Source organism: Thalia democratica, chromosome 4 (genome assembly GCF_965202585.1).
Source record: "Thalia democratica chromosome 4, ktThaDemo2.hap1.1, whole genome shotgun sequence".
NCBI lineage: Eukaryota > Metazoa > Chordata > Thaliacea > Salpida > Salpidae > Thalia > Thalia democratica.
In genome coordinates, this window is record NC_139168.1 from 47,222,191 (window position 1) to 47,243,425 (window position 21,235).

Here is a 21,235-nt window from a genome sequence, read left to right on the forward strand (position 1 = left end):
TTTATATGTACCGTAAAAAATTAAACTAATTACAAGCGATAAACAGAATAAAAATGTTTTAACTTTAATTTGTAAATGTAGGTTAAATTGATTGATTAAATTGCTTTCTTAGAAAAAGTTAAATTAGATGTTTTACTTTTTCTCTAAGTAATTAAATATCAATTTGGACCTGGTTATAATTTTAATTTCAGAAAAATTTGCTCATTTTTCTTCAAATAAATCGAAAAATTTTTAAAGTTGCAATTGTCTGCACATTGATTTTTCTGCAATTTAGTAAATTTTTAGAAACATAAGTCTTAGGTAAGTTAAAGCTTAGAATAAGGTGTACAAAACTTGATACCAGTTATAACTTGCTGGAGTTTCATTGTGGATTCAAAATAACTTTTATCGAAAAAACCACTAATATTTAAAGTAATCTTCTCTTCTAAAACATAACATTTAAACTTATTTTCAGATAGTACCAAAAGTTAAGCATAAAATTAAGTACATAGATACAAATTGAAATTATTTAAATTTAGTAAAATAAATCTGATATATAAAGTGCTATACTGAGTAAATTTAGAACTGTTTGAGTCTGTAATTTGTGTTTCATCTGGATGATGCTTAATTTTGTTTGGTTGATATTTTTCAGGTGTTTATAGTAGGTTTATATCTTTTATTTCCTACTAATATATGTTTAGATAGTTTTGGTTTGTTGATAAAAAAATCTAACATATGTGGATATATTTGTTTCTGTACGTTTATATTTTCTGGTTATCTAATTAGTTGAACTTTATTTATTCCTTTTTTTGGAATAATTAACTAAAAAAGGTTTTTAAATACTTTTGACTTTTTAGATTATATCCTAATTTAACTAAAAAAGATTTAGAAGTTTCAATTTTTGTAAGTATTTTTTGCATTTTTTTAGTGTTTCACAGTAAAGTAGTTGTATAAATATTTTTCGTTAAGATATTATTTAAAAGTGAAAGTATTTATCATGGTGATAGTTTAATGTGCTTTGTTAACAACTGGTTGTGGATTTATCTTGGTGGCACTGATCACAAGCTTGGATTTTTGTTGGGTTTTTTTCTGTGTGGGTATTTGAGCTGCATGATTTACCACAATTTGTGGTTTTTATTGTTTTAGACTTGATTTCCAAATGGTGTGTCACTAAGATTTTTTTAAAGACAGTTTTTATTTTTATGTTTTTGGTTATTTAAAAATTAAATATTAATGGGGCAGAAAATTTACACATGGTGTAACACACTTGCTTTTCCCGAAATCATTTATCCTTGTAAGGAGTAGAGTTTGAGACTGATGTTTTTTTATCATGAAAAATAGTATAAAATGATTTCTATAAAATCAACTTATGTAAAACCGACAATTTTTAAGGTTGATGTCTTTTTATGCAGGAAAAGTTTAGGAGATTTTGTTACAAGTAACAAGAAAAGTGATATAGACCTCTGCTGTTTTATCTGCTGCTAAAGTTAATGTTGAATCCTATTGGCCTGGTCTTTTGCCAAGGCTGTCAATGGCATTTATGTAATAGCCATTATTGAAACATTGTTGTTGGCTACAGAAGTGCCCTAAAAGCAGGTGAAGCAGATAGTTGTTTTTTCTTATACAACATTAGACTAGACAAAATCAGACAAAGTACTCAAATATAAACAATTATTTACAAAAACAGTTCATATTTTTCTAGGTCATGTTGATAAAATTTACAGTCATGAACCCATTGGTTTTTCTAATGAATTTATTAAGCATTTCAGTACCGTTTGAACTTAACATTAAAAAACACCTGTATTTGTCCAGTTTGATTTTGTCTATTAAAAAAAAACTACTGGTGGAGAAGCAGCTGAAAAAGCTAAATAAGAATCAGATGACAACATTGGATTTGGTTTTTTCAGTTAGTTTTTCTCAAACTTCTCAAGGTTTTAGCAAGACCAATGTCCATTTCAACTTATAATTTTTATTGTGTACTAATAAAGTATTTGTTTTTTTTTTAAGTTTGAAATAAATAATAAGGGAAATAGAGCTAGCTTAAAAGGGGATTCTAATAAATTTTTTTTTACAAATTTTGATTTGAATTGCTTTACATAGATCACTTACAGTTGTTTTGTAAGTCAAGTCTGAATATATACATTTTTTTGCAACCTTTTTATAGTTTTGTACGTATTAATGCTTTGTTTTTAGTTACTTAAAAGACTAAAATATCTAAGCAAAATAGTTAAACAAGCTATTGAAACTGTATTAAATGTAATTTTTTATGATTATTTGTTTGTAAACTAGCAGTTTTTTAAACTGTTTACAGTTCAAGGCAATATTTTAGTCTGTCTTATCAGGATTTCCCAAACTTCTTTTTCATTAATGACCATTTCATAGAATTAAAAATAAAATTTCTCCTCTTTCTAAATATTTCTTCTTTACTACTATTTCAATTATGACACCTATAACCCATTTTGTTTTTTGGGCCATGTTTTATTTCTCCCAGGAACAGTATTACCTACTTTGAGAAACCCTAGTGTAGATATAATGAAAATACATTATATAAAACCAAAACATATTATATAATGAAAATACTATGAAAATAGAAATGCATAAATTGCTTATAAAAAGTGTAATCTTTGAGTTTTCAGCTCAAAACTGTTTTAAATGTGACAGTCTTAAAACACCCTGGGCAAAATTTAAGGTATTTAAGAAAAAAATGCTAGCACTTTTTGGTTTTGTGGAACAACCTCAATGCAAACTGTATGAAACTCAAAAAGTTTGACCTTTAAGTTTTTAACTGGAAATTTTTTTACATGTGGCAGTTATCACAAAAACACATTTTGCATTAAAAAATAAAAAGAATATGTTTTTTTGGTCACATACTGTTTGCATTGTGGTTGTTTTCATTAAATCAAAAAGTACAAGCATAAAAGTTTTTTAAAATCAGCTTAAATTTTGTACAAGGTGTTTTTGTAATAGTTTACAGGGTCTGCCTCACACTCAGGACACTCACAAGACATATTTTGTTTTCGTGTTTTTATTAGATATAGTTGATTTAATTTCAATATTTTGTTATTTTTAACCAATTTTCTAGAAGAACTTGATTTTTGTTAATTTTGAATAGTTGAATTTTTTTTATAGATTAAAATAAACTCAAAATGACTCAGTACAGTTTTTTTGACAACAACAACAGAACAACAAAAGAGTGGCAACCCTGAGTGTAAAAAATAAGCTTAAAACTTAAAGGTTGCTTTTTCATAAGCACCCTAGTGCATAATGTAGAAAAATATATACTAAAAACAAGTGAAACTTTGCTCCCTTAGAATACTGTGAATGAGAGAGAATATTTTATCTCTTTTGGAAATTGAGACTAGTTTTTTTTGATAAAAATAACTATAACTTAAACAAATTCTAAACTAAGATTTTTAAAGGCTAGTGTTCAAAGTTTTGGATAAACTATGAGTTTATTAGAATTATATTATGAATTATAGATTCAGTGTAAAGCAGTTATTTTCAACTCAATAGTTAAAAAATGTTTATAGTTTTGATATGCAGCTAGTACTACCAACTTGTTTTGAGTTTGATGTTTGCAATTTTTTAGTGGTGCTAAGCGTTGCCATGCAACAGAGTATTTGAAGTTTGTGGGATTATTTATAGTGTTTTAATTTATTGGAATGCTCAGGATACATTTAAAAAATTTTTTCTCTGGCTAGTTTTTGTAAAAAACCTAGCAGGGTTGCCACAAGGTCAGGAAATCAGGAAAAGTCAGGAAAAACTAAAAAAAAAATGACAAAAGTCAGGAGAAAATGGGGGGTTTTTGAAAAAAAAGTCGGGAAAAGTCAGGAAATTTGACAAAGTTTAAAAAAAGTCAGATTTTGTCAGTTTAAATTTACAAAGTTCCTTAAATTCCAAAGCTTTCAAATGGTATAAATTTAATTAATAATCCTTTAAAGTCAGACTAAAATTGCAAAATTTTCCTAAAAAATTACAAAATTATTTAATTTCCAATGCCTTCATCTGGTATAAATTAATAAAATATACTTTTTTAAACTGCAAAACTTTTCTATTAACATATTGAACAACTGCCCTACTTGAACAAGCAGTTTTTATAAGTTTTTTAGTATTGATGATCTGTTGCAAGGACACTTCCATAGTGAAACTGTGATATATACACAAAAGTTTATCTAGCATAATTTTGGAATCAAAGTGTTTTTGTTTAAGTAAATAATTAAGTTCTTTATAATTAAGTAGTTAGTTTAGTGTTTTATGTCACAAGTTGATGTGTATACTTTACCTTAATATAGTTTTCTCTAAGTTGTTTAAATTTTTGAAATAAGTTAAATGAGAGAGGGGTCCAGATGAAGGAAACTATATGTTCATTAGATAAATAGCTTGAATTGCTAATTAACAAACAGAGAAAATTAATTTTAGTATATATGATAAAAAACAGTCTTTGAATAAGTTCTTTATTGTTTTAAGGTTTTAATTGTAAAAGTTTGTTATTCTTTTAAGATTTTAGTTGTAAAAGTTCGTTAAAATTTAAGGTTTTTACTGTAAAAGTTCTTTGTTGTTTTGTTTATTTAGTTACATTTATGTTAGGAAATGCTAAAAAAATTGTATCTTTTTTCAGACAAGCTGTGTTTATAAGACAATAATACAAGTATTTTGCTGATAGAGCTTTTTATTGCAAGTACATCAATTCTACACAGATGGTTTAAGTGATGTAATGGAAGTTTGATAATTGAATTCAGCAAAAAAAACTGTTGTTTTAGCCTGTATTTAGATTGTATTGGGAGCTTTCTATAGTTTCAAGTATGAGATTATGTATTTTAGAATAGGTTAAAATTAAGAGTTAGATTTAGAAAAGTCAAAAAAATTTTAGTAAAAAGTCAGAAAAAGTCAGGAAATTTTTCTCAGCTTTATCTTTGGCAACCATTACGTAGTCAATCTTCTCAAAACTTAAAAAAAATTGTGATCATATAGAATAGGGGTAGACAGCACTTAGGTGATTTTTGCTGTACACATGAACTGGTATGAATTTAATCTATTTCGGCTTAAAAATTAAAATTTTTCCAGAAAAAACTGCTGCCCAAAAAACTGATTTAATTTTTTTAATTAAACAGTAATAAAGTCACTTACATGTCTTTGACTTTTAGTTATTATCTTAAATAAATGCTTGTAATTTGAGGCCTACATTTAATGACATTTCAACTGCTTTTGATTTATTATAACTCCATAATCACACAAATCATGCACTTTTTGTCTGTAAAATGTCACTTTTAGAATAAAAGTGCATAGCTGGCTGTTTAATCTAGTTTATTTTTTTATAAAATGAAACTTTATAATTATATTTACATACCTTTAAAAATTAGGTGATGAGCTATGTAAATTAGTGGGATTATTGATGTGATAATTAATTTAGCTATAGATATAATCTTAAACAATCGTTCAATTTGCATTATAACAAAATAACAAAGTTTTAAAAAGTAATAATTTTTCTTGGCAAGTTTATACTGATTTGTATCAATTATTAAGTTAATGATTGCAAATTTAAAATAAATCTCAGCTATTAATACTAAGATTTTTAGTTTGTTTGACAATATATAGTGTTGGTCAGAATTACATGCTTGACTATTTTTACTTGCATCCAAAGCCTTTTCAGCGGTCTGCACACCTATAGCGTGCTTAGTCACTAGTTTTTAAAGGTTAAAGGCTGACAAAGGTATGAATTTCTTGCTGCTAGTGCTCACAGTAAGTACCTGAGATGAGAAGAACTGAACGAGTTAAATTAAGTATTTGACACTTAAATCTACTTTATTAAAACCTTACTACAACCTAGCCTACTAAATAAGTAATAGATATATCACTTATTAGATTAAGGGCATAGGGGAGTAAATCACTTTTTTCACAATTTGATTTTATTTTATATAGTTATTACTAAGCTACAAGATGCTTTTTACAGATTTTTAAAATTCAAAATTTTATTTAATTTTATAAAGTTTGATTTAATTAAAGCTGCATGTTTCTGTTCACATTTACAAATCAAGTTATGTAAACTAAGTTATTTAAATTTTAAAGTCTCTTAATTTAGTTAAGTCAGTTTTGTTATTATTGAAGTTTTATTGTATTTTTTTTAATTGGTTTTTATGCTTAAGTTGAAATAAGTAGTTTTGATTGTAATAAAGCTATAACAGTTCAGAGTAATTCATGTGTCATTGAAACTATTTAGTAAAGAAAGTTTTTGAAAAATGCAAAAAATGTTTATTTTCTTTTAGTAGAAGTTAAAATTGTATATATTAGTTGCAATAAACTGAGTATTTGAAATTTTATTATGCTATTTTTGTAGATGAGCAAATAAAAAATTGGCAAATATCTACCTGGACTTACATACGCCCTGAGACAAGCTCAACTTAACATTGAGGTTTGATCATCAGACCTCAAGCCTTTGGTAGACTGAAGTCTGGGTTTTGTTTTTTTGATAAATTTTAATAAAAACAAAACCTTGGTCTCAGTCTTGTGGTCTGATGATTGAAGTTGTATGACAAAAACTTTATTCTAATTTATGTTTGTAAAAAGATAAGTAAATAATTTAGTTTAAATTATGTATATGAAAAAGTAAGTTACTGTAATAACTTGAACTAGTTTGATGCTTCTTTTGTATTTGGTTAGATTACTATTTTAACATTATTCAAAGCAGCTTATGTTTAAATGTATTTTTATAATAGAATTAAACTGTTAATAAGCTTACCATTTTTGAGGTTAAAAATCTATAAGTTTTAGTAAATTTTAAAGCATCAATGTAGAAGAAAACTAATTGAGTATCTTAGCTTATTTAGAAGGGCATTGAGAATAAAACCTTGTATGCAGAATTCAGTTGCACTTTACTAATAAAATTATAAACTTATCCTGAGTCAATTTAACGCAAATCAACTTTTCTCTAAAATTTTTGACTGCTGTTGTTTAAAATCGATTAAATTTTTTTCACTCTTTTATTTGCAGCATTTTGTTCAAGCTTTCATGCACATTTTTTGAAATTTGATTTTACATTGGCAGTAAGTTAAAACTTTTAAAAATATATTTTTCCACGATTTAATACTTTAATAAGTATGTAAAAATTTTTTAACTTTACTTAATTTTAAATTGCCTTTGTGGTTTGTTTTTAATATTTATTTTTAGATAACTGCATATTTTGCTTATTAATAGTTTTATCAAATAACTGAAGTTTTATTACAGTGACAGCTTTTTACTAGCATTTGTTTTAAAACTTGATATCTAGTCTTTTGTTTTTGAAGTTGAGTTTTTTTAAACTTTATATTTTATGTCATAAGCATAAAAATATAGTTAGGTTTAAACTTAAAATTCTAACTTTTCACAGAAAGTTTATATAAAAAATAATTAATAATATTTGCCAATAAAAAGCGTGGTGAATTTTCTTATTGTTATTAGGGCCTGGTGAAAACAATGTTAACTGTTTATTATTTCTAAATAAGCAGCAGTGTAAGTCGATACTTACTTTAGTTATTGTTAAGCTTTCAATTATAATAATCTTTAACTTGTAAAGTAGTATTTGCTTGATTTTTATTTAAACTTATAGTTACTATTTTAGTCATAGTTTACTTAACTATATTTCAAAGTTTTATTTTAATCATGATCTGTTGTGAAATGTGTATATTACAGTAACATTAACAATTTAAATGGCGTAATTTAAGATTTATATATTATTAAAATTTAAAACTGCATGATCGTAGCACATTTTTTATAAAATAAAGTTTAGTTTTTTCAATTTGAAAGAGTTCTGTTATTTAGAAATCTGAATCATTTATGTTGTACAATATTATTTACGTCGTGGTCATTTGTAATTTAAAAAAGTTTTAATATTTAATTCAATTCCTCATACTTTACTTAATAATGATAATTAATTCATTTTAAATTGTATTAAATGATTATGGTAGTAAAATTGATTGGTCAAAGATAATGATTGGTGATGAATTTTATCTTATTATATATATAAAAATTAGTTTTATTTTAGGAATAAATACCAATCTAAACAAACTTAAGCAATCAAAAAATTAAAAACCCAACAAAGAACAAAGATTTTATTATTTATAAAAAAAAAGTTGAAGTGTATAATGATGTGTTAAGGTTAAAAATCTAGAGAAATTATTGGTTATTTTTAAACTTAGTACTTTTATTTTAAAAAAATAAAACATACTATCTTTTGAAAGCATTTAACGATCTTAATTTGATTTAATGATTATTTAAATGCATGTTATCTATATTCTTACAACTTTTAAACACTTTTGCATGTCAGATTAAATAATAATAAGGAAACTCTCAATAATTTTATAATTTACACACAACATATCTTTTTTATGTTAGTGTTGTTTCAAAATTTATTTAAAACTAAATAGTAGAATAAAAGTAGTATAAAAATGTTCGAAGCTGTTTTATATAAGACAATTAAAGTTAATTTTTGAAGTGCGTTTGTTTTAAGGAAATACTAGAATTGTTTTTGATATATGACATTAAGATCCTATTGATTGTGGTAAAAGTTTTGTAATCAACTTTATTTCCGATATGCATTGTATATCGGAAATAAACTGTATAAAAAAATTCCGGAGTGAAGTGAACCTAAGATATATTTTTTGATATTAACAATAACTTTTAGTGAGCATAAAACTACTGTAAACTAAAGAAAAATTCATAACACTATAATTTTAACTTTTTTTTCTTAACTTTTATTGGAATTAAACATTATTCAAATTTATTTTTTATATTAGGTCTAACTAGTTAAGCACAAAAAAAAAAAAAAAAAAAGTTATTTGTTATAACATAACTAAATAAAAAACTTTTGTTACGCTTCAGACTTAAATTTTTAAAGTTAATTTGAAAATCATAAAAGAGTATCGTATTTAGTTAAGTTAATTATTTTAGGTGCAGAAATATTAATAACTAAAAACTTTGAAATAGTTTAAGTCTGCTAAAAAGATTTATGGATACGATTTTTTTTATAAATGACAATAATATGAAACATTTTTTTTCTAATAAGATAAACTAAAAAAAAAACAATAGTTCTTGTAACAAAGTTATGTTCGATACAAATATTTAATTAAAAAAATATAACAAAACATATTTCTTTTTTTTGCTGAAATTGTTTGAGATATTTTGTAGTAAGTTTTATCAAAAATTGTACCTTACTAAATTAAACTTACTAAATTTGAACAAAGTTCTAAGCGTTAGGTTAGTTTTTACATTCTATTATTACGTCATTTAATGTTTTAAAACTTAAAACTTACAGTATAATCTTATTTCAATTCAGTTTATTTTAGTAAGATACAACTTTTGATAAGACTTACTACGAAAAATCTCAAATAAATTTGGAAAAAAAAATGAAATGTGTTTTGTTATATTTTAAAATAAGTTATGCACCGGAAAAAAGCTGTACAAAAATTTAAGAAATTTACAGGTATACGGCAAAATCAATGATGGATGATTTAAGCAGCTTTAGTGAAAACAACAAAACACATTTAAACAGTAAAACAAATGTTAGTTTTTTATAGCTCGTATACTTTTAAAAAATAAATTGAATTTTAATTTAAAGGTAGATGAGCACAACGAAGTTTTCAAACCAGTTTCAAGCATCAAAAAAATTGTGGAAATGGAAGGCAGTCTTAGCCGCAGAAGAAGCATTATAAAAGTAAATTTTACTTACTATATTTTTAGTATTAAACTATGCTTTGTTTTCTTATTTTATTAGTTTAGTGATTTTGTAGGTTATGAAATATTTTTATTAATTTAATTACAAGTTAAGTTAAACTACAATTAAGAACAATGTAAACATCTAGTTTATATAACAAAAAAACATGTTTTTATGAAGCTCCAATTTTAAATTATTCAAAGGAATTAATCACAAATTTATTTAAACTATTTTTTTAATAATGTGTTTTACATGATATTATTAGTGGTAGAATTACCTTTTTTGCTTGCTTTTAAGTTATTTTTGTTTACCTATATTTGAAAAAAGATTACAGTGATTATTAAGTTTTGAAATTGTTTTTGAGTTATAGTACCTTATAAATTTTAAATTTCAGTCACTGTTTGTTGCTAAACTTAGCCATTTTTGTTAAACCTTATTAAAATCATGTAATTAATTTCGCAGGACCTTTAAATTTATTAATTACATATGACTGTTCAAAATATAGTTTTAATTGTTTGCTAATAAAAGATCCTAGTAAAGTAACTTCACTGGAATATAAATAAAAACAAATTATACAGTAATCTTCCTCTATTCTACCAACATATGTTTCTGTGTTGATTCGTTGACACACAGAAACATATGTTGGTAGAATAGAGGAAGATTACTGTATAATTTGTTTTTATTAATTACATATGTTAAGATAGTTCAAGTGTTATGTGCATTCGGCCTTATATTTTGTTATTTGTGAATAATTTAAAAGTTTTTACATAATTTTTTTGTTGTTGTTTATTCACTGCTCAAAAGTTAAATTAGTTTCAATTTTTACAGTATACAAAAAAATATTACGTTGTTGCTATTTTAAAATTGTGTGTTTAAATTCAAAAACACCTTTTATACGTGTTTATAAAAAAAAGATTATAAACTAAAAGTTATATAAAAGCTAAAAGTTGTAACTTTCATATAATATAACTCGAATCGATGCAAAAAATTAAATCATACTAGACTGCAGAGGTTCAAATATAATGTTAAAAAATATAATTTTGCTGAGTTTGCACTGTCGATTGAGTTCGCACTTATAGGCTGAGTTAAAAGTGCCCAGCTATTAGACGTATATAAGTCTTGCTAGCTATAATGATTACAAATTTAGTTTTGAAAGGCAGGGCTGCTACAAAACGTGTAATCCTGGAAAAACCTGGAATTTTTGAACAAAAAAATTAAAAAACTTACAAATAACAATTTTTACATTTTAAGTAGTAAAATTTTGATATGACATGAAAAAATCTATAATATATATAAAAACTTTCATCATCATCAATTTTTTTTTTACTAAATGACACATTTAAAATAACTTTACAGTATCTTTTCTATGTTGTTATACTACTTAAGACATTTTTTAACTTTATACTTGACTTGAAATTAAAAATAGACCCAAAAATATGTAATTTCAAAAACCTGGAAAAAATTCAGAAAACCTAGAAGAAATTTCTCGAAATACAGTGGCAACCCTGTATATGCTACCCTGCAAAATTTGAAAAGATTTTTGAAAAATGTTCTTAGAGTGTGAACAAAAGCTTATAATTGTTGTCAGTAAGTTATAAACTTCTTTCCTTAAAAAGTTGTATTTATTCTCAATCAATATTGATAAAAAAAACTCTGCTATTTTCAAGCTAGATGCAATGCTTCTGTCTAAAAAAAGTTTTAAATAGTGTATTTGCAAACACGAATAAGCTATAAAGATATTTAAATATCCAGTTGTAGAAAGTTTTTGTCAATGATTTAGAATTAGTTTAAGCACTGTTTAAAACTAAGCCTTGAAAAATTATTCACAAGTTTTTAGTTTAAATTTAAGAGCTTTTAAACTTAGTAGCAACCCTTTATCAACGTTTTTTAGCAACGTAGTACATATCAATGGTATTTTTTTTGCTTAACATTGTTATAGTGTCTTGCCAGTTTATTTTTATTAGTTTTTTAGTGTGTACTATAAAGAAATTAAAACAACACAATTTTCAGTTTCAACCTCCTTGTTTTTAGTGATCTACCGGATCCGGATTTTTTTTAAATTTAATATCCGGTCGGAACCGGTTCTTATTTATAAACTGGGATCTAGCCAGATCTGGATCTATTTTTTCAAATTTAAATCTGACCGGATCCTGATCCTAAATATTTTAAGTTTTGTGTAGTTTCAATGGAGAACAAACTTATAAAACTTAGTTATTATAATACCATTAATTAGTAAAATTTGTTTAATACAAAAATTTTGTTAAAAAACACAATGTTATTGTCTAAATATTTTATTTGAACACCAGGAAAGAGAACGTTGTAAAAAAATCTACTTATTTGAAATCTCCGTTTAAATGTTATATTTCAAACTACTTATATGACTAAACTTAAACTTTGTACCTTGTATGAAGTAGAAGAAAATAAATTTAGTTTTACAATGCTTTAACAAATAACGAATTTTATTTTAAATTTTTTATGACAAGCTTTACATTATACTTTAATTTACAAAAGTTCGAACTATAAGATGAAGAATAATATCTTTAGCAACTGTTTACATATACAAAACTAAGTAATTTAGTAAATAAAATTTACTAATATCAACGCCATTAAGCTACAAAGAAACCATTTTTGTTTAAAGTTGTGATGAAGAAATAAAAGTTTTTCGCCGGCTTTTGGAAGCAATCTATTTTGCTTTGTTCGTACAAGTTACCAGTTTCTGAAAATAACCTTTCAGAATAAACAGAAGATGGTGGCGCCGAAAGGTACCTTTTTGCAAACCTGGCAAGATGTGTATTTTTTCTTGTTTGAGTTCCACCAAGACAAGACTTCAGCCTCTTTAACTTCTGTAGCAGATAAATTATTCAGCCAAAAAAACTTAATTTTTTTTCTAGATCTCTTGATCAATTGAATTTTGTTGCTCACTTTCGTGAGTGTTTGCTGTTTTTTTCCGATTTAAATGTAGAATAGAACAGCAAAATTTTTTTGGTAATATCACTTTTAGGTAGTTGAGCTTATGGTGTTTTAGGCGGTACTTTAGGAACTTGCCCACTTTGACCAGTCTCACGACAACTATGATTTTTTACTTCTGATTTCAGTAGCCTTACAACCTTCTTATTGAGATTAGCAAGGAAAAAGTCAAGCCGATACCGTGGATTAAGAGCTGTTTGAGTAAAAACAAGTCGTTATCATGAAAGTTTATTCGTGTGCTGTTATTAGTAGTTTAAAACGTTTTTTCGAATGACTTATCTATATTTTCTGCCAAGATTGTAGAACTACTTTAACGGTGGAATATTAGCTATTAGATTAAAAAACTTTTTTAGTACTGCTGCATGCAGGATTACACTTGTCTGTAATGCGTTGATTTTACTACACTGCTGCGTTACTATGTAAAAAGGTTCGAGCAGTTCATTAAGGAGGCTAAGAAGTTTCTATCATCAGCTGTAAGAATTTTTCGGGTAACTAAAAAAACTGATCGCGGAAAACTAAGTTTTTCCAAGCTAATTGGATCCAGATCTTAGATCTGGTAGGTCACAACTTGTTACTAAACAAATAATAGATAATTGAGTAACATTTTAAAGATCTTTTTAATAATAAAGTTAATTAAAAGTAAAAATAAGATTATTCTAAACATTCTAACCTTTTAAAAGTAAAAGTCTCATATACTTATGTTGTATTGGTTCATTTCAAAATAGCTGTGATATATTTATTTAGAATTTTTTAGGTAGTTTATATTTTAATATTTTTTCTATTAGTTTTTATACTTAATGAAGTTGAGTTTAAAAATAAAGTGATATATAAAAATAAATTGAAGTGTAAATTTTATTCGAAACTTATAAGTTTATAAAAGATGTACTATTTTTTATAAAATTAATATCTATATTTTTGCAAATTTTCAAATTAAAGTTTGGTTACGTCAGTTAAAGAATAAATTAATTTATTATTAACTATTTGTATATTATTTTCTTTGGTGGATCTTAAGAAAGTATATAAGTATAAGATATATCTTGCACATAAAATAAGAATAATTTAAAGTTTTTCAATATTTAACTGTAAATTTAATTGTACTGAAACTCATTTCATTACCAAAAAATCTTAGTTAGTAACTGTATGATCATTGTTTTATTGTCAAATGTATTGTAAAAGTTAAAAGAGTAAAAACAAAGGTTTTGAAATGCTCGTTAATGATGAATAAAAATAAAGTCTGTTAAACAACGGATTCAATAAACTATTTTAGAAATCAAATCCTGTTGCTGTATAAATAGCCTTACCTCAATTTTTATAATTAAGTTTAATGATAATTTTAAAATGAAATTTAATGCTCAAATTTTTTGCTATCGGAGTTTTTTTTATAGTATAGTTAGAGTTAAATTTTCATTCAATTTTATAGTTTTTATAAAGTATTATGATTTTTAATATTTTGTTCGAAAAAACTTAAATAAATTGTTAAAAAATTAATAACAAAGTTCTAAATGTACTTCCAGTTTGTTGACAATAAATTTTCTCATCTAAATTATATCAGTTTTAGTAATGGTATTAAAGTTTTTTTAATTTTACTATTACAAACAAAGTTGACTAATTTTTATAAAAACGTCGTTTGCTCATTGAAGTGCTTATCTAAAAATTTATCATCTAGCTAGTTTGTTTTGATTAAAAAAAACTATTTTCTGATTTCTGTATTAGCACAACCAGTGATATAGCTGTAAAAGTTTTCAAGTTCTGGTATATTTTTGGAAGTTCATGATTTTATTGTGTACTTTAAGTTTTAGGCATGTGTCTTAAAATGAATAATTATTACATTTTTCTCTGCGAAACGAAATTAAAACAAGTTTTATAAAAATGATAAGATGCTAAGTCTAGTTTATACTAAGGGTCGACAAGCATTTCGTGGTCACAGACCAAATTTAGAAAATGAAAGTAATAGATAATAATGAAAATGAAATGAATAAACAGTTAAACTTTAGTTTTTTTTTATATACAAAACTAAATTTTTTATCTATAAATTACTTTTGCTAAAAGTTTATAAAGGTCATTAATTAGGTACTACTAAACTATCTTGGAAGGATATTGGTAAAAAGTATGTTATATACTTTTTTGAATGTGAACTGGTTTTATTATTATTATTAAAGTTCTAAATTTTTTTGGAACATATTTTGAAATGTAAAATAGTTAGCACAAAATATGTGTATAAGTTATGCATATTTTATGAAATAACTGTTTAATAAATTTTTACCACATCTGTATTCCACTAACTTTTTTTAAGACTTTCTTCATCTATTACATAAATTAAACTTTTTATTTAATGTAAATGTTAAATTATAATTTCTTATTTAGTAGTTGTAAACCGACTAATATTAACTTAGACCCAATTTTATGGCTCTAAATTATAATAAACACAAACTTTATTACTACTTAATCTATGTAGATCTTTAAGTAATTTGAATGGTTATAATGTAATTCACCCACAAAAACAAAAATATACAATTTTTGACTTTTATTTTGGTTTTATAAGTATTTATGCTTAGATCTATTGTTCAAATATTTTCGAGTTCAAGAATTATAAACGTTTTTCTTGATGCGTAAGATCAATAAATTTAATGTAAATATAGATCATAATGATAGTCAAAGTTTAATAAGAACTAACTCTAAATTTGTAATTTTTATATCTTTTTTCTAGAAGTTTATAAATGTTATAAATTGTTTATATAAAAGCTATAAATATTTTTTTAAATATTATTAAACCTTAGATGGTTTTAGTATAAAAAATAAGGACAGTTTTTCTATTCAATTAAAGAAAAAATTATAATTAAGAGTTTTTTCTATTTACACTTTTAACTACTGCTGTATACAACTGTATTTATTTAAATATCGAAGTTAAGTTATATAACTCCACTCATGATTACTATTTAATATTGATTTAGTTAAAATGTATATATAATTTAAAACATGCATATCTTTTATTGTAAATTGCTGTAAAAATCATAAGTTTCTAGTTGTTTAGTTTTGGTTTTTAAAGTCTCGTTTACATTGTTTAATAAATTTCCTAACTATACTGTATTGATTCATAATTTATTTACTTATTTAAACTTGTTACTACGTATATCTATAAAATTTGTTAAATGTTACATAATTATAATTTAAGTTCTTTTGTATACAGTAGTGGTTGCTAAGCGTATACCGAAAAATTTCCTACTAAAATCAAATAAAAATGCAAATAAGACTCGTCGTTACTTTTTAACTTTAATTCTAAATGAAGTATTTTTGATTGGTTACTTTTTATCTTATTAATTGTTTTTTATCATTTTGTTTTATTATATGTTTCAAAACAATATATATATATATTCCAATTTGATAATACGAACTGCTATATACTTAATAGTTATAGCTTAAATCATTAGCTCAAAAGTCAAAACTATTTTGTTAAGAAATTTTAGAATAATGTTATCAAACGCAAACGGAAAACAATTACACTGTTTTACAAATGATTCAAATTATCAACAATTCTAGTTACACATTTATTACAACTGTAAGTTTATTAAGATTAGTTCTTTTAAAAACATGCAACTTTCTATCTGCTTTGCAAACATATTTATACTGTCAGTCTTGTACCAAGTAATTGTCGCTAATAAATTATTTATTAAAGACTTAATGCTTTACTAAGTAACGCCGATAGTGCAAATTTTTCTCGTTTTTTACAAACTCCGATTGCTTTTTTTGAGATTGGTTATTATATATTACTTACACAGTTGTTGCTAATAATGAACTATAAAACGGTTTTTAAGACTAATAAAGAATTTGTAAGAGTTGACTTTGTAATGTTTTAGAAACTTAAATTATATTTAATCAAACTTTTAATAGTTTAATTAGTTTTAAATAATTTTTAGTTACTATGCTTTGATCTCAGAAAAAATGACGCTAAAAATATGTAGAAATTGTTTTGATTTCAAATTTTTTTTAAAGTTACAAATCAAAAATTGAATATTAATGTATATCTGTATACCATATTTATAAGTATACTATTTGCTCTAAATTTTCTAAATGTTGACTGGTACTACTTTAAACAGTTCGTAATTTAAACATATGCACCAGAAATATAAACTAACTTAATTTTCATAGAATTTATAAAATACTTAGTTTTAGTAAAGTTACATGGTTTTTTAAACTTTAGTTATGTTTCAACGACCTTCATCGTTCGCATATCATGTTATAAAACATATAGATAACATTTTGAACAATCATAACTATTACATTAGTTTCATTTTTATTCACAATTTTGTAAAGATTATTAATGTTTGGTTTAAAGTGACTACTCTTTATCACTCTATAGCGTAGAAAAAAAAATCGAAATAATTAAACTCTTTGGTGTTTTTCAATCTGTTGTATTATAAGTAGTGATGTACCGGACTCACTATCCGGGTCCGGGTCCGGCCGGATATTGCCATTTTTGTCTGATATCCGGATCCGGCCGGATTCTAATATGAAAAAAAAGTCCGGATCCGGTTCCGGACGGATTCTAATTTGAAAAAAAAGTCCGGTTCCGGCCGGATTCTAATTTGAAAAAAAAGTCCGGATCCGGGTCCGGCCGGATCCTAACAGAGATCCGGCCGGACCTGGATCTAGTTAGTAAAAAAGAGCATACTGAAAAGTATTTTTTCAAAAACAAACCCTGTGTAAATTGTTAAGAGTCATTTGCGTCAGTTAAAATTAAACACCTACCGTGATTGGCTCATTTTGTACACGTTACTAATTTACATTTGTTTACATTTAAACTATGAAATAAACATTTCATGAAATGCAACTCTTTACGTATGTTGTAAAGTTGAAAACTTTGGAATGAATATTTGCATTATTTATTGTTTAAAGTTGAGCTCAGAGAATATTTAGAGTTAATACGGTTGAATGTACGAGCCAATGAGAATCATATGACGAAATAATTCAAACTAAATACTGATGCAACAAAACATCAGAACATGACAGGCAATTTATATGTAAGCAGTTAGTTAGTTTGGTGTGTAGCTTGAAGCAACAAAATATCTTGAACGTTTTTGTGATTGCTTATTGTAAGTAGTGTTTTGTTTTAAAAGTGAATATTTAAACTGGTTTTTAATTGTTTAAATATTTAAGCCAGGTTTTTAGTCTAATAGTTTATTAAAAACTTTACAGTTTCTTGTTTACTAAAAGTTTTATTTAATTTTTAGTTTTTTGTTTTAAGTCTTTTGATATAGATTTAAATAGCTTCCAGTTTTTAAAGTGTTACCAAAGTAATTAATAATTTTGTATATGCTAGTATTTCTTGTTGTGTTTTATATAAAAGGTTCATCACTCAAAACTGTCGTGTCTGATTATAGAAAGTACTCTCAGTTAGAATTGAGTATTTCTTAGATATTAATTAAATAAGGTAGGATTTAATTATGATGGGTAGTTCTAATAAGTTAAGTGCATCACAATCAGTCCACAACTTTACTACCAAATTGTTAACCTTTGCTAGCTGTTCTACTGATTATTAGATTAAAGTTTTTTTTTTCAGTTTTTAAAAACCTCATTCTGACTCAGGCTTGTTTATACTCACTCTAGCTAGTTTTATTGACTTAAACAGTGGCAACCCTGCTAGTTTGAAAATTTTTGGGAATTTTAGAAAATTTTGAACTGCCTCAGGCTAGTTTAGTTTTTTTTTAAAACTCATGCGAGTTTTCTTTTGGACTTTGAATGAGTTTGAGCTGATCCAATTTTTAATATTTTGTAATTTTCTAGTGTATTTTGCTCAAGAACTTGATTTCAGATTTTTAATTGTAAATAACACCTAAATTTGGAAACTTTGTGGCTAGCTGTTCTACTTATTATAAGATTAAAGTTTTTTTTTTTCAGATTTTAAAAACCTCATTCTGACTCAGGCTAGTTTATTCTAGTGATGTACCGGACTCACTATCCGGGTCCGGCCGGATATTGCCATTTTTGTCTAATATCCGGATCCGGCCGGATTCTAATTTGAAAAAAAAGTCCGAATCCGGTTCCGGCCGGACTCTAATTTGAAAAAAAAGTCCGGGTCCGGTTCCGGCCGGATTCTAATTTGAAAAAAAAGTCCGGATCCGGTTCCGGCCGGATTCTAATTTGAAAAATAAGTCCGGATCCGGGTCCGGCCGGACCCGAAATTGTGGGTCCGGTACATCACTAATTATAAGGAACTTAATGATATTGCTATAACCCGTTTAAAATATACAGCAATACATTGTATTTATTTTCTACAAGTTTAAAGTTGTATACACTTTATACTTATGTATCAAGATAACAAAAAAATTATAGTATTTTGAAGATTTTAAGTTTGCAATTATAAAAAAAGGGGTTTTATATTTTTTCACTTCCATTTAACACGTTTTATGGTAACATTTTATTGTATAGATTATTTGTAGAATAGGTTCTATAATACTTAATAAGTTAGCTTAATTGAAAATTCTAAACAGAACCGAGTTGATCTAGTTTTTCAGCGAATTATAGTGTTTTTTGTTCAAAACTATTAAGTTCATGTTATTTAGTTTCCATTTATCTATAGTCTTAAATTGATACTGTTTCTCAGTTAATGTTTTTAACTTACAAGAATAATTAAATTAAAACATATTTTCCTATTTTTACGTAATTAAAAAATCTTTGGTTCTTTTTTCTAACAATACGAAATATTTTTCTAAAGTAGTCGGTAAATATGCAAGTAAGACTATATAAGGGCATAGGGGTGATGAAACACTTTTTTTATTAGTCTTATCTAGACTGTGATAAAGTAAGTAATATTAGAACACTAATAATTAGTAGCTATAAAATGAAGAGCCTAATAGTAAGCTTATAACTCAAAAACTTCTCTTATTATTACTGTTTTTATAACGTGTATTTTGAGCTGAAAAGTACCTCGCGGGCTGCATATTTTTTTAGGGACGCAGTTTTGCGACCTCTGCTTTAAATGATAAGAATTTTTATTATCATATTTGAATTGTTTAAATTCTTTCCTGTTTAAGAGTACTATGCTGTATTGTTAAGTTTGTTATACGTTTCCTAGCCCTTTTGCAAACAATTTAATCTATTGAAAGTTAATTTCAACATTTTGTTTATTGTAAGAATTACATTGAAAACAGTCTGAGTTTAAACAATACAAAAAAATTATGAAAAAGTTAACAATATTTTGCTAATGGTAAAATTGTTGAAAAAGTCACTATTTTTATACGATCATTAATATTTTTTTCTATTATAATATAACATATTTGCGTCAAAATCTAAAGACTTAATTTATAAAAATTAACCGCTATCTATAATTCTACAAAAAAAAAAGTGCCATTAAACTCCTCAAAATACCTTAGGTTAGTTTTATATTTAAAAATACCGTTGATTTAGTTTCGCGTGAGCAACGTATATTAAACAGATATTTCTGGCCAGCGACGTGTTTTTAAAGGTTAAAAAATTCTTTTGCAAACATATTAAAATTGACATTTTTATAAACAAAATAAATTAAAGAGTGCTCCTAGTTTTATTGCTAGTTTAAGTAAAGTACTTTATAAATACTTAATCTATTGCAATTATAATTTAAAGAGTATTTTTCTAAAACTACCCTGCCCGCTAAAAGTTTTTAAGTAATTCTAGGCTGCAAAACACTTTTTAGATTAATTTTTCAGTCGTTGGGTCAAATTTATCAAAATCTATTTTAGTTTAACATTATGTTTTAATTACCTTCCTGAAAATGAATTATGTACTAGCATAATATTTTTATAACATTACACTAAACTTTTTTTATTATTTTTATGTAAATAAGCAAAAAGAACAAAGTTATATTACAGAAAAATTCTTAAATAATTTCGCTTAATACACTACTTTACTTTACTATAAGACATTTTTTGTATAACATTAGTTTAAGAGTTTTTTTTTTCAAATAATGAAAAGTTTAAATAGAAGTTTTTACACAAGAATACTAAATTAGTATTTTTTAGAGTTAATATTTGTTTAAAAACTAACCACTAGTTGGTGTAAAGTTATTTCTCTATTACTTTGAAAACTTAAAATAAACAGCATTTAAACTACAAATAGTTTATTTGTGTAGTAGTGTACAAGTAGAGTTAAAAGTTCTTTTTGGATTTGTTGATTAATTATAGATTAAAACTAATTAATTTTATTTTGATAAATTGTTTAACTACGATAAATGATAAACTTTAATATAATTCAAATAAGTTTGTGTGTTTGTTAGCAGTCTTAGTTGGATCACGATATACTCAAGTAGGAAATTATTATTTTTATTCAGGTCGAAAGTGTTTCTTATAGTTTTTAATCAATTATATTCAATAATTGTTTTTTTTTAAGTTATTCACACTAATTTCAAATAGTATATGCAAATATTGAAAAATTATTTAAAATATTAAAAAGTTACGGTAGAAAGAAAAATTCATATTTTCAAATTAATAAGTTCTACATATTTGACTAAATAAGTTTAAAATAATACAGATAGTTAATTAATAAAAAAACAGCAGTATCATTTAATTCGAAGTAGGTAACTAGCTTATATAGTAGAATAGTTATTAACCACCAAAACATTATCACAAACTT

At 25.1% G+C, this 21,235-nt stretch overlaps 1 protein-coding gene across 2 annotated transcripts in view; it reads left to right on the top strand.

Moving 5' to 3' along the window:
- Window positions 1–248: 248 nt before the first annotated feature.
- The window catches only part of LOC145834868 (inactive phospholipase C-like protein 1), a 59,628-nt gene continuing 38,641 nt past the window's right edge, over window positions 249–21,235 (top strand). Inside the window, exons 1-3 of one of the 2 annotated variants that reach the window (XM_082942390.1) lie at window positions 249–300; window positions 9,434–9,512; window positions 9,569–9,664. In XM_082942390.1, coding sequence (XP_082798516.1) covers window positions 9,450–9,512; window positions 9,569–9,664 — 159 coding nt within the window. In that variant the 5' untranslated portion in view covers window positions 249–300; window positions 9,434–9,449. Of the gene's footprint in view, window positions 301–7,340; window positions 7,465–9,433; window positions 9,513–9,568; window positions 9,665–21,235 lie in introns of those variants that run through there. The other variant, XM_082942389.1, reaches the window with a different exon arrangement.